Here is a 14,768-nt window from a genome sequence, read left to right as displayed (position 1 = left end):
GGACTATAAATCACACTGTCAAAATTGTGAGAAGCTCTAACATAGCTTGTGCCTACTATGCCTACTATTTAACTCCAGTAACTTCTGAGGTTTAAGTATGGCAGTGTTTGATAGGCATATGATGTCAAAGGAGAGGTGGGATTTGACACTTCATACAACTTTTTCAGAGGTATTTAAAGCATCACAACTCAATTTCCATTGAGAATCAGGACACTTTGGAGCATAAACAGTTAACGTGGCTACTCTCTCTCTTATATTGTAAGTACTCTTTATTATGCTGATGATTTAAAGGTTATCTTAGTGATCTCTTGTGTCATTGCTTGTGCACACTTGTTTCCTGTCTGCAATGATCCTTCATTTACATTATGATCCTTTTTCCACATTGACAGGCAGGATGGCTGCTCATAACATCACTCAGGACACCACTGAAAGCTCTCCAAATCAGAGCAACTGTGATGTGTTTGTCTACCAAAAAGCTGCAGTGGTCATCTACCCTATTTTCTACTCTGTGGTATTCATCATCAGTGCATGTGGCAACAGCTTGGTCCTCTATGTAATCTGTCAGAGGAAGCAGAAGTTCAACTCCACCTCCATCTATCTGATCAATCTCGCGTTATCGGATACCTTATTCACACTGACACTGCCAGGAAGAATAACCTACTACATCCTCCAGTATGACTGGCCATTTGGTGACCTCCTCTGCAGGCTGACCACTCTTCTTTTCTTTGCAAATACCTATGCAGGTATGATTCCTCCATTTATGTGTCCAACATCAGGTTCAGATAAGTGTTTCTGTTGAAAAATTGTATTTGTGAAAGACATTCATATTAGACAACAAAACTAGGGAAACATGTACAGTATATACTGTAAAGCATAAAAATATAAATGAGGCTTTCATTCAGAAAATTACTACCCAGTCTATATGACCCAGATTCATGACTTCAACATTTGCCTTTTATCTGTAAAAATGATTTATTTATGTTTTATTGCTTGTTTTTGTGTGTTACAGCCAAATTGTATTGCAAATTCATTTTATTTCCACCAGGTATTGGCTTCATGACCTGTATCAGTCTGGACCGATATCTGGCCATGGTGCATCCACAACGGCTCCAGTGTTTGAGGAGCGTGCGGGTGGTTCGCAGGGTCTGCTGTCTGGTCTGGGCTCTGGTGTCTCTGCAGGTAGCTCCTCTGGTGTTCCGCAGCATGTTGCACAAGAACCAGGAAAGAAGAACCTGCATGGAGTACTTTGATTTTGAGGGCTCCCGCTTCACACCTTACCTCCTGCTTCTGGCCTGTGGCATCTCCTTCTGCTGTCCGCTCATAGTTATCCTGGGCTGCTACGCCAAGATCAATCTGAAGCTGCGAGCTGCAGCCAAGCAGAGCACTGTGACTGGCCGATCAAAGAGGAATCACAGGGCCAACACCATCATCCTCCTCATCCTCCTCACCTTTATCATATGCTTCAGCCCTTACCACCTCAACGTTATGCAGTTCATGTCCAGAAAGATACACCACCGGGCAACATGTGAGGATCTGAAGGCCTTTAAGGTTTCTTTACAGGTAGGAACTGTGGTTGTTAATTTGATGTAGAACATTCCCCATTAAACATTGTCTTCATCATCCTTCTTTCCCCCGCAGATTACAGTTTCACTAATGAATTTCAACTGCTGCTTGGATCCAGTCATCTACTTCTTTGCGATTAAGACCTACAAAAAGAGGGTGATGAGTCTGTTTAAGGACTATCTGTATACTTCCGGTGCCTCCTCCAAAATGACAGCTGAGAACAGCAGCAGCAACACCTGAGAGAAACCACAGCCGAGGTTAAACAAACCAAAACACCTGCCTTTGTCCCTTCTATAGGTGTGAATATGTGCCAGCTGTAAATGTATATATGCAGTAGATGAAAAGCAGGAAATATCAAATATCTAGCTAAACAAAAATGTATCATCACCTTGTAAAAGTGTTGATGTTTGTTTAAGAACATTGTGTACTGTTGAATATTATTCCTTATCTATTATATCTTACTTTTTACATTATGATATATCTTATTGCTTTTCTTATTCGTATTGCCATTGCCAATATGTGTGTGTGTGCGTGTGTGTATCATACAATAACACAGTATCAAAATAAACTTGTTTTATCAATGTCTGCATACATCCCTTTGTTTGAATGCATGTGTGTAGGGTGAATGAATTGCCCTAACCTAGATGAAGACGCTAAGCTTCGAAGCATCAACTTTCACTTCCTCTACATGCAGTTCCAGTCATGTGGCAATCATTTCTAACTGGTGTTGTAACTGGATGTGGTCTTGAAAACTGAAATTATTTGTAGACAAATCTGAAATGTGTGCTGTCCTACTATCAAGGACATTATACCTATGGTCCTCATAGCACATGTTTTATATCATAAAAGAAGTTGGGTATGCCAAATGGGGTGCGTCTTTCTGGCATGCCCACATTAGACTTCTGTGTAGGAGTGTGTAGATGAATACCAACACCACTTCCTCACCCACCTTTCCTGCTCCCCTCACAGGCCTCATTCCGACTGGGTGCCAGATATATATGTGTGTGTGTGTGTGTGTGTGTGTGTGTGTGTGTGTGTGTGTGTGTGTGTGTGTGTGTGTGTGTGTGTGTGTGTGTGTGTGTGTGTGTGTGTGTGTGTTACAAATTTAAGCAGGTGCAAGTCTGTTTATAGTGCACTATGAGCAAAGTCTTAAATCTAAATTTAACCTTTAACATTTTCCTGTTTTTTTGGAAATGGTGCTGTGTGATTTTGCATAGACAGTAATGTGTACAGAAAGCATCATGTAGAAGCGTTAAACTGATTTGAATGATCACTGATGTGTTTTGATGATGATGTACTGATTGCTTGATGAACTGTTTTATTCCAGAGGGAATTTGTTTGCAGTGTAGGCACAACATTTTGGCCATGTCTGTAAAAGAGATATTGTATCTCAAGAGACTTTCTGGTTAAATAAAGGTTGAATTAAATCATTCAAAATATTTTTAGGAACAGACAATAAAGACTTACATGGTAAAATAAAAATGAAAAAGAAAAATAATTACAAACAGTCAACACATGGGGAAACCAGTACACAATATAACATCATCTAGCAGTAATTACAAAATACAACTAATGTTAGTATGAGTGCAAAGACACGATACAGCACAGAGGTACTATACAAGACTTATGTTTTGCTTCTAACTCATAAAGCAGTTTACCCACATCAGTGTGTGTGTGTGTGTGTGTGTATGTGTGTGTGTGTGTGTGTGTGTGTGTGTATGTGTGTGTGTGTGCATGTGTGTGTGTGTGTGCGTGTGTGTGTCTGTCTGTCTGTCTGTCTTGCAAAAACAAAAAATGTGTTATTGATTGGTAAGATTTTGGGGTCAGTGGTTATGACTAGGTTTAGGGTAAGTTTCCAGGAAATTAATGCGTACAGAGGTTCTGTATCTGCAGTTCTGTATTCATCATGACTACTTTTTAACCTCTGAATTAATATTTTAATATTAATAATTCATATTTTGAACTCACAGTACCTCTTTTTGTCATGTAGAAATCTTGTAGGTAATATTATATAATATTTAAAATGCGTGGCGGGAGAAATCTAATTGCACTCTATAGAAAGGAATACATATCAAAATGTTTCATTGTCTATATTTATTTTCAAAAGAATTTAAATATTAAAACAAAAAAGGGGAAGGGGAAGAAAAAAAGAAAAACACATTCAGTTGCAAAATTCATAGAACAGCAAAGCAGTGTATTGTGTGTGTTTAGACACTGTTTAGAGCCTGTGTGTTATCTTCATTTTTTTTTATCTTAAAGTCTGATTCATTAAGCAAGAGCAGTTTTTTCAACAGAAATGGTGAGCAACAGGATGCCATGACTCTTACACAGATCTTGCAAATTCAGATACAGATATAGTAGCATCCTCTGCACTGGATATAAACGGTGGATAGCAATACATGCATGCAATGACTCATTACCAAACTAAACATTGATTTGGGAATATTTTGCAAAATAATAGAAACAATGACAACATCAATGTTTTTGAATGTTTAGCAAAAACATTTCTCTAATCAATCTAATCTTCTAGTTTGATTAATGTCAGCAAACCAAACTATAGATTATTTTCATGTGAGCTAGATTTTCCTATGACACACTGATATCAAAAAAACAACCTACATCTTGTTGAAAAGTTTGAAATGTGTCTTAATTAAAATGATTCTGTCCTCATTCATGAACACCCGCTATAAAACTTTGACATACCATATAAGAACAAATGTGTGTTGTATAGGAACCTGATTCCGAATATGAACCTCGACCTGGAAACTTGAATTAGAATAATTAGTTGCTGTATTACACACATAATTTATATATATATTTATTTTTTATTTTTTTTATTTTTCCGTTTGGGTGTGTAATACTGAATGCCAGTGGAAATCATGCAAATTCGTTACATCAGTCAGCCTTTAAAGTTTCCGACAAGCCAAAATTTATAAGAAGTGAAACTGTGCAATACATCAATATCAAAAGTATTTAAAGGAAGAAAAGTGTATGTGCTTCCAAATGAACTACAGTGGTCATAATTTTTTTTAAATAAATAAACATGTCAACCAGTGCAGCCATATGGTTAATTCTTATATCCAAGTAGCTCCAGGCAGCAATTAAGCCACAGGTATAATTAACACATCTTTTCTCACATATATGGTCGAAGGAGAAGCAGGAGAGAGAAGACAACTTCAGAGGAGTTATGTGTGTTTTCATCTTGTTTCTCTGTGATTTCTCTGTGAAGGACATATTGAATTATTTGCCCCATGAAATAGGTCAGAAGAAAATAATAGTAAGTAATTGGTAAAGCTAGATATAATACTGCTACAATCGCTGTTAAGCAGTGTGATTTCTGGTCACTTCATCTTCTTATGATGGTTATTTTAATATGGAGGAGTTCATTTTTTGCTGTTTGGATAAGCATATTGAGTATGATTTGTCATTTTTATTTCATTGCATATTTGATTTTTAATCACTAACCTGCAGTCTATTACTATCTGTGTCACCTACATGTAGTCATATGTTGGACTTCTAACTGGGGATATACTCGGTATGCACAGACTGAGTAACAGAGCATGTACCAAGCTTTAACTATTGTCTGTGGCACTGTTTTGTTTATTTGGAGGATCATTTCTTTCTGACAGAGCAGTTAAGACATTGCTGCCATCCTGTGACTTACTTAAGTTACAACACATGTCTTGTGTGTACTGTAAACATGTGTCAAGTGCAAACCTTTGACCTATACTGCTAAACTTTACCCCACTCTGGAAGACCTAAACCTCATAAGTTGCAGTACTTAGCAGCTGCCAGAAGAGAGCACTGTTCATCTGATATGCAGTGACAGCTTTTAGATGATAATGCCTTAAAATGTTATGTTTTTCTTCCATGTGATATTTTAGATAAATCTAACATACTTCAATATTGCTGTAGGGCTTATTAATAGCAATGATATAATATAAGAACCAAACAAATACACTTTTGACCACATGATTGATTATCGCAGCACACCAGCTGTTAAGTGGAGTAATAGTTAGAACATTATTAGTATCAGTAGTCAAACCTCCCTCTCAGCGCATCTATTTTGAAATGAAATAATGATGATGAAAATGTAGAAGTATACATGTATTTATGTTTGCCTATTTACTTTTTTGGGTATACCTGTATTTTATTTCAGTAAATTATATGAATTCTGTTGAAATGTGCAGATTTTGAAGTTGATTTATTCTGTTTTTAAATTGTTTAACATTAAGTGCTGTAACATTTGTCAAATGAAGCGCCTGAAAGCACTACATCAGTCAGCAGACTGATGGGAATTTTATTAGAAGCAAATATTTTTTGAAGAAATAAGAAGAGAAACCACAGAAGTTTCCTGTGCGACTGTTGCAATATTATCTAGACCACATGTTGGACAATGGCAGCAGGGTCTGGTGTCACACTAGTAACACGTCATTCATCACTGTTTTGTTCCATGTGTGACACCCACAGTACAATGAAATTACAGTCTTGTACGTTGTATTAATAAACGATTTCATACATTCACACGCTAGCACTATTTTTGCACTGTGTACAATCATAATGTCTTGATTTTTGGAGTCTGCCACAGGAGCACACATTTTCATCATTAATGGTACCTCAAAGCAACAGTATTTCTATGATTCATTCCCTCTGGGCAGCCGTGTAACACAAATAAAACTGGGAAATTTACAATTGCTGTAAAATTGTTATCATAAAATAAAATAAACTGGTCATTGTTAGGTTCAGGTTGTAAACTCCTGATAAGGATCACATAAATTAGAGCATCAGTTAAATGCCAGAAGACCCACAACCTTCTTCCATGGCAGATAGCGCTCTATATTTCAACAGGTACGGCTTAAGAGGATTTCCTCTTTGAAGCTTCACTCTCAACTTCCTTTATTATGTACAGAATGTACAGAACAACTAATCATATCATCAGACAGTATTACTGTCAGATTATTATGAAATGCCCTGCCACTGTTTTTAGTATACTTTTTTATTATAGCCATCATATCAACATAATAATTGGTTGATATCTTGAATTGAAAGTAAAAGAACAGGGTCTAAAGATATTGTGAGTTTGGTCTTTGGTATTCCCCACCATTGTCATCTATGAATAGCCACGGTACAACACCATGCCTGTTGTCTGTCAGCGATGGGTGTGAACTGGCTGTCTGAAGCCCAGTGAGTCAGACCCACAAGGCCAGGCCATGAGGAAGTTAAACTGCTTCCTCTGCCTCACCGCCGGACTTGTTTTGAACGAATGAAGGTTGTGGTAAATAAGAAAGGAAAATGTCATTCTTGTGCTCATACCCACACAATAATCAAAACTATACTTCACATACTGCACTATTTTTCATTCCCTCTTGATTTCTTTCTTTAATGTACAAGCAGTTAATATCTCATATACATACATTTTATACTTTTCTTGAAAAAATTATTCTAAAAATTTACATGCGTACCATCGTGCAGGGGCCATTTCAGCTCATATCCTGTCACTGAGAGTGTGTAGTGGAAAAGGCGGGAGTGATTGAGAGGTGTGAAAACCACATGGTATTAGTTTTTTGTACTACACTTCTATATAATAACAAAGCATACCACATTTGATATGTTGAAATGATAAAAATGACCTGTGCTATGACCTCTGCTCATGAGATGCTACTCTGACATTTTGCTTTGGTCTTTTATAAGTGAATGCTCACCTCAGGAAGTTGTATCTGATTTTGAGCAATGAAAGATGCCGTCATAATTGTGATCCTACTGATAAATCTATGAAGCAGAAACACTTAGAATAATCATTTACTATACTGTCTGGCATTTTCAAAGAAATAATTCAAGTCAAAAGAGACATGGGGATTTCCTTTTTGACAGTCATTCTGAGCTCAAAACATTCAAAACAAATGTGAAATGTAGAGCAAAGGGGAAGTTTCTGTCATCTGTTTGCATAATCTAAACAGATCAGCAAGTGAAAAACAGTCTGAATTCAATAGAGAAACTGTCAGAAATCATTGTACGGTAATTGTTGTTCAACTCTAGCATTGGTGAAAGTTCTTACAATCAGCTAGGTGTTTAATAAAAATACCTGCGCAGTAGATGCCACATCCTCCCATGGGCACACACAGGGCTTGTGAGCTACTGTATATGAAACCTTTTTTTTTCTTAAATCCTGATATGTCTCAGATGATCTACACCCACAAGTTTTATCAGTCACAAAGTTCTGCTTAGATATTACACATGGCAGTTTGATGTCACTTGACTTTTGACGACACATTTTGGTTGCAATCAGTAGGTGTTTCAAAAGTCTGTGCGGAGAGATAAAACGCTTGAAAGAGGTGTAGACACGCACATGGAGAAAGAGAGAGAGAGAGAGAGAGAGAGAGAGAGAGAGAGAGAGAGAGAGAGAGAGAGAGAGAGAGAGAGGGTGGGAAAGCTACAACAGGATATTATTTCACTATGGTTACCGGCAGTAGATACAGATCTTGATTTCTATATGTCATGCTGCTCTCACTAGTGGCAGTGCAGTTGTAGTGCCACAGGACAGCAGTGGATCAATGTGACTTTAGGAGCCATTGAATCTGAGTAAAAATACATCATTGAGGTAAGTTTCTTTTTCTTAAGTAGCCTCATTCACAGTGACAGATCAGATGTTGGAATTGTATTAGGAAATAACAGGTATAAATGTTTGTGAGTGTGTGTGTCTTTGTTTCCAGTTATGAAAAATATTTTATATTCTAAAGTGAAATATCTACCACTTGCAAATATCTGAAACATGCTCAGACACAAAGTGTGACAAAGTAATTAAGTTGAATGCCATTTCTGACTGACACGTCACCACACTTAAAAAAATGAATGGTGGTTTTTTTCAAAGAACATTGGTGGTCTATATTGATGGTGTTGAAATATGCGTTCATAGTAGAGTGAAAGGAATCAATCACAGTTATGACACCCATCTTCCACCCAGCAGCACACCTACTTTCAAACTTCTGAATCTTGGTGGAAAGATACAGGACAGAAACTATATGTACACCAGTTTTGGTAAACAAATGTCAGCTATAAATTAAAGATGATTGGACTTTGAAAGAACGGACTTGTGAATATGCTCAAACAGCTGCTCACTAGAAAGATTTTTACTTGGGAAATTTTGCATGGACACCCATGAATGTTCAAAGAAAGATGGTCTGTTGATGTTTGGTACAAACCTAAATTAAGAATATATTGTCAGTGGAAAAGTGTGAAGCCTTTTGTGAAACAGAATGTATCTAACAGTCAAAGATCTCCGTGCGCAGTTATCGAAACAGGCAGGTTTACTGTTCTTCCTGAAGAGAAAAGACTTTGTTTGCTCTATGATTTAAGTGAGACCAATAAGTCCAATAATAAAATGGTCCTATTTTTTGTTGTTGTTTTTTCTAGATGAATAATTATAAAAAACATGATATGTGTTTTTGAGGAACTCTTTTGTGTGACTGGTTTTATTTATAGAGCCTGGTTCAGCAGACAAAGTTTCTTTGTTTGCAATGTAACGTAGGGTGTTTTCTTCTTTTCCATGTTTGACAAATGTTTCACCACTGCAACTGTATTTTGGTGTATTGTAAGTCTATGTGAGCTGGGCACTTTAAAAGGCATTTGAAATATTTTGAAGCTGTGTGTTTGCTCCATACATAATCCCTTTTCACTTACTATCAGGCCAGGAAACACGTTTCTCTACTGTGGTGTATGCTTGAGCATGTAGTTGTGGATAGAGTAGATAATATGACTTCCCAACTGCCTACTGTTACTGCCTACAAAGAAAGAACCCCCTTAGGAAGCTGACTTCCTCATACACAAGGCCATCTCTCAACACCAATTTTCTTTGCTTGGTGTTGAGAGAAAAAGTGTGAGTGTGTTGCAGCTGCATTTAGAATCACAGCAGAGCCCTGTTATTGTTCACAGACTTCCTTCATGTCACTTTTTGCTACAAATGGCGTGAACAAACAGTTATTTCCTGTAAGTGACACATGCACATAAGTGGCTGAATGGTTTAATAATCTGTAAATGTAAAATTTACATGCAACCCTGTAAATCCTGCTGGGATATGCTTAATATCGACCACAAGGTGGCACCACAGACCGCAGACACCATTCTACTTGACACACCATGTTGTGCCTCATTATGCTTTATTTCTGACAGTGAGATAAATCCGCTAAGAGTTCATTTGATTGCATCACAACTTATTTTTTTAAGAGGGCCCTTGTTACATTTTGAAAGCATTACAATAAAGGCTTTTTTTCTACATTGTATTCCAAATATTTTACATTATATATAATTTATTACAATTTATTTCTATCAAACTAGCCAGAATTGTGTTATTTTAAAATTGAAATGTCATGTATATAAACACAGAAATGCCATAATTAGTGTGATTGAAGGCATAAAAAGGTCATTTTATTATTATGGGGAGTCTGGAAAGTGGTAATGGGAACTACTATAACTTCTTTCACTTCCTCTTTTTGAAAGCAAGGCCCTGTCTGAGAAATTACATGTGTTCACAAATGGTTTCATTTCAACATAGACATAGACTGTTGTATGTTTCATTATACCTTTTCAAGTAGACACAACGTGTCTGATTTTGTTTCGTTTATTTTAACTTGATTAATATTTTCTTGACTGTCTTTTTTGATCAGAGGGGGAAAACAAAAAGTGTGCATTGAAATGAACAAAAGCCTTGACACATTTTGTTTTCCTTTTTGCAGTTACTGGTTCCTAAAATATCAAGATGGCTAATACCACTGTGCCTGTGACCCTCTCATCCACCAACAATATTTCCACCTGCAATACCTTATATGCCCACCGGGAATATGCCAGGGTCCTCATGCCTATTGTCTATTGCATTGTATTTGTTGTGGGACTGTTTGGAAACGGCCTCGCCCTCCATGTCATCCGTCCCAATCTGAAGAAGATCAACTCCACCACCTTGTACTCACTCAACTTGGTAATTTCTGACATCCTCTTTGCCCTCTCTCTTCCTGTGAGGATTGCCTACTATGCCTATGGCTTCAATTGGCATCTGGGTGAGACCATGTGTAAGATCACAGGCCTCATCTTCTATATCAACACCTACGCTGGGGTCAATTTCATGACCTGCCTCAGTGTAGACCGTTTCATTGCTGTGGTCCTGCCACTGCGCTTTAGCCGATGTCGGAAGGTTAGTAACGTGCGCTACATTTGTGTTGGCGTGTGGCTGCTAGTCCTAGCACAGACCCTTCCCCTGCTCAACATGCCCATGACCCAAGAGGAACCAGATGGTTTCATCACCTGTATGGAATACCCCAACTTTGAGAAAGTTCCCTTTATTGCCTCTATTCTGATTGGTGCTGTCTTCCTTGGGTTTGTCATCCCTGTGGTCACCATCTTGTTGTGTTACTCAGTCCTGTGCTGTAAACTCCACTCCTCAGCTAAGTCCAACCATTTGACTGAAAGGTCTGGCCGAAGCCGCAAGGCCATCGGTGTGATCTGCTGCGTGTCCCTGGTGTTTGTCGTCTGTTACAGTCCCTATCACATTGACATTCTGCAGTACATGATCCGCAAGCTGGTATCGAACCCTGATTGTGCTGAGCTCACTGCCTTTCAGGTGTCACTGCACATAACTGTGTGTCTAATGAACCTCAACTGCAGCTTGGATCCCTTTATCTACTTCTTTGCCTGTAAGGGCTACAAGAGGAAACTCCTGAAGCTGCTGAAGCGGCAGGTCAGCATATCCTTCTCCAGTGCAGTGAGGACTTCACCTGAAGGATCCTCCAAGGATATTATTGATGGCAACAAGATCCAACTCACCACTTCGACTGTAGGTACAACCAGTGAGAGACTCACAGAGAGGAGATTACACCGGCATGAATAAAACTGCGACTCCAAGAGTTACACAAGATAAGAGAAACTTTTTTATCTCAGTGGGCCTACATCGATCAGGCCAAGTCAGTTTGTGACTCAAATTGTAGCTCAGCATGTGGATCCATTCTGTAGGAATTCAGCTGTATTGGACCAGATCTATTTACACAAGGGAAGGTTACTAAAATATCAACAAAATGACTTTTAAGAGGAAAAATGCAGTACCTCTTGTGTTTACATATTTTCTAATTAATTAGTCAATTGTGCAAGAAAACAGAGACTGTTACAGCTAAGGAAAGAAACATTGCTTACCAGTACCTTGAGAGGTAGCAAAGCAAAGAACGGTGGAAGTACACCGTCAACTGATTACGACCTGGAGGAGACATTATTTAAGAACAACAAGGTAACATGAAGTCTTACCCACATTCAAATTTCATTGCTTGTGCTGATTGGAAAAAAAATGTGTACATGTATGTGAAGAGGTGTATTCCTAAAGGCAGTACACTCACTTGAAAGCAACAACTATTTGCAACCACACAGTGACCTCACATTTGAGCCCATCCTCACAATGTTACTTTTATAACTGAGATGTTGATTTTGATTCCAAAATGATGGAAAGCCTTTTTGCCTCATGTTTCAGTACTCAGCAGCAGTATCTCAGGATAATTGATGAACTGTACACTCATTATTGCAGCCTGCTTGCCAGCTGAAGAGATTGCAGAGGCGCCTTATATTTGTTTGCTTACCATGTATTTCCTTTTATTTTCCATGATAAAAGTGGGTGTGGTTGATAATGTAATGTAATTTCAAAGCTTGTAGTTTGAGCTATTTTTGAAGTGTATTATTAGCATTTGTCAAATTTGGTTTTGAATGCAATCAAGAGAACTGTAATAACATTTGTGCATTCTGAAAGCAGGTTACAATACAACAGTTTCTGTAGCATTTTCAGTGTTTTTCATGTGGGACTTATGTTGGGCATGGGTTCCCTCAGTGATACCACAGTTGTGATGTGATACAATCAGCATAAAGCAATTACTACACATTCAACAAGTTACACAGATGACAATTTTGGTTGAATGCGTACTTGGATATTGTAATGTTAAAAAATATTAAGAATATGACATACCAAAGGAGTTATAAAAAATTCACACAGTTGAATGCAAAACAGACCTCAACTCTGTTTGTGTGTAGTCTGATGAGTTAATTTCCCCAAAAAAAACAAAAAAACAAGTAAAAGAGAGGGGTCAGTTGATACAGCAAAAGTATATTCTGCACATGTTTGATATGCAGGAAACCGTTTTGTTGACTGTGTTGTTCTTGTGGTTTTCATCCCTCTGACTCATAGTCTGCTCTTCACTTCTCCCCCTCTCACTTCTGATATCAGCTCCTGCTCTTATCTTTTGGTTTCAACATGACATTTTATGATTTTCAAGAAATTAAACTCATCAGCTAAATGGGTTGTTTTTTAGTATCTACTGTAAAGTCTGAAATATTTGAACAATATACAAAATAAAAAAAAACCCTCAAATATGTAAGAGTAAGAGTCATAAATCATCTCATCTCATGTCATGTCTTTTCATTTTACCTGAAAACACCAATACCTGAAGGCCTCATCTGTATAATGTTAAAGAGAATTTTCATATCAATAATCTTGAATATTCTTTCTATCAAGTGTACTTCTTAGAATTTTATTTGTGTTAGATAATATTATTGTTAAAGAAAAATACCATTCTCTGCTTGTAATGACCCATTTGCCATCTCAACCATTTCTACAACTCCCAGAATTCACTGAAAAGGCCATGTAATGAGATGATTAGCGCTGGTTACTATTACTCTGGGTATGTCTCAAAGATCCATCCTGGGCCCTCTACTGTCATCACTGCAGGAGCCACCAGAAATGTATGTAATTATATTTTTGCTACAATGCACTATGGTTACAAAGTGCTCAATAAAATGCATGATAAATACATGCTATCCAAATTAGATTATTATTATTATTATAACGTGCAAAAACACTAAGAAAGTGATATTGGCCAACATTTTAAAGATTATTTATTTCTATAGTACATGCAGGCAAACTGCCATAATGTTTAAGTGTAGATAAAGTTATACTTAGGGTAAATGGTTTAGGTGTTAAGATGAGATGGCTTGTTGTGACGTTAGAGAGAGGTGTTACATATGGTTACAGCTAAAAAAGGAAATAGCTAAACATAAAACGAGAGCTAGTGTAGAACTCCACCTCAGTTATCCACAGTATTAAAACAATATTGACAGATTAGAGGATGAACAAACATTAACTGTAGGGTAAAAAGGTGACCTATCTACATAGAGTGTGTATGTTATCTTTATATGTGTCTGGTGATTCTCTGGTAATGTTTCCTAAGTTTCACACAAATGAATGTCACATGGACGTCAAACATGTCTTAATGCAGATGATGTGGTAAAAACCATGTTGCTGATCAATTATGATTAAGCAATTCAAGATGCGTCATTGATTGACATGATGTTGCCAATATGATAAGGTTGGTTAGTCGGTCTCAGGGATGACTGGACATGAATCATGTATTTAATTATTTACGGAGTTTATGTGAGAAAATTTTAACATTACTGCAAATACTTTTTCAACAAAATGAAGCAAGTATAGGAAGTAAAACAGAAACAATCCTAATTGTAACTATTCCTCATGCATCAGCCCGTCCCCACACCCAGCAAGCCCTGAGAACGGATGGTACAGAACCAAGACAAAAGTGAAGTTACTGCAATGAAAAACAAAGCACAGGAAAGGTTCATCAGCATATATTTCATCATGTTGATTACAAAGCTCACCAGCCTTCAAAACAACTGTCAGGTGTCAAGCTAAAACCACAGAGTAGAAAATGTTCTCAGTGAGAAAAACACTTCCTGCTTTTAAGTTTAGAGGAATTGGAGCTGCAGCAATAAGTCAATAGAGAAGATTAATCATTTACTGAACTGATAAAGATGTGAAGATTTTCCACATGTCTTTCTTATGAGATAGACCAAATGACTTATTGATTAATCAAGAAAACAATATGCATAGTCATTGATAATTAAAATAGTTGTTTTTAGCCCTAATAGGAATATTACAAAGTGACTTATCTGGCTTGTGCAACAAAAGATCTATTACAAGGCATTAATGCTTAGTACTATTTTCTAAACCTCACAATCACACACATGTTCACACAGAATCACCTTCTTTTAAATGTTTAAGCCATCTCTCTTTCTTTGCAAATTCATCCAGTTGGTGAATTATTGTTGAGTTATATTGTTCATGACAATCCAGCATAACAAACTACAGATATATATCCTTTATTTAATCAAGATCA

General features: G+C 37.2%; 2 protein-coding genes across 2 annotated transcripts; both read left to right on the top strand.

Moving 5' to 3' along the window:
• Positions 1–394: 394 nt before the first annotated feature.
• Positions 395–1,803, top strand: si:ch211-184m13.4 (uncharacterized protein LOC798560 homolog). Its single transcript, XM_053328777.1, has 3 exons — positions 395–743; positions 1,046–1,560; positions 1,639–1,803. Exons 1-3 carry the CDS (start codon positions 395–397, stop codon positions 1,801–1,803), a joined length of 1,029 nt encoding a protein of 342 aa, XP_053184752.1.
• Positions 1,804–8,083: 6,280 nt separating this feature from the next.
• gpr183a (G protein-coupled receptor 183a) lies at positions 8,084–11,613 on the top strand. Its single transcript, XM_053328776.1, has 2 exons — positions 8,084–8,161; positions 10,293–11,613. The coding sequence occupies exon 2, from the start codon at positions 10,316–10,318 to the stop codon at positions 11,435–11,437; it is 1,122 nt and encodes a 373-aa protein (XP_053184751.1). The 5' UTR covers positions 8,084–8,161; positions 10,293–10,315; the 3' UTR covers positions 11,438–11,613.
• Positions 11,614–14,768: the final 3,155 nt, after the last annotated feature.

Source organism: Scomber japonicus, chromosome 11 (genome assembly GCF_027409825.1).
Source record: "Scomber japonicus isolate fScoJap1 chromosome 11, fScoJap1.pri, whole genome shotgun sequence".
Classification (NCBI taxonomy): Eukaryota; Metazoa; Chordata; class Actinopteri; order Scombriformes; family Scombridae; genus Scomber; species Scomber japonicus.
This window is presented reverse-complemented; position numbering and strand designations above follow the sequence as displayed.

Coding starts and splice junctions, on each gene's coding strand:
- gpr183a (XM_053328776.1), top strand. CDS start 10,316: ATGGCTAATACCACTGTGCCTGTGACCCTCTCATCCACCAACAATATT.
- si:ch211-184m13.4 (XM_053328777.1), top strand. CDS start 395: ATGGCTGCTCATAACATCACTCAGGACACCACTGAAAGCTCTCCAAAT. Junction 744..1,045: donor CTTTGCAAATACCTATGCAG/GTATGATTCCTC, acceptor TATTTCCACCAG/GTATTGGCTTCATGACCTGT. Junction 1,561..1,638: donor CCTTTAAGGTTTCTTTACAG/GTAGGAACTGTG, acceptor TTTCCCCCGCAG/ATTACAGTTTCACTAATGAA.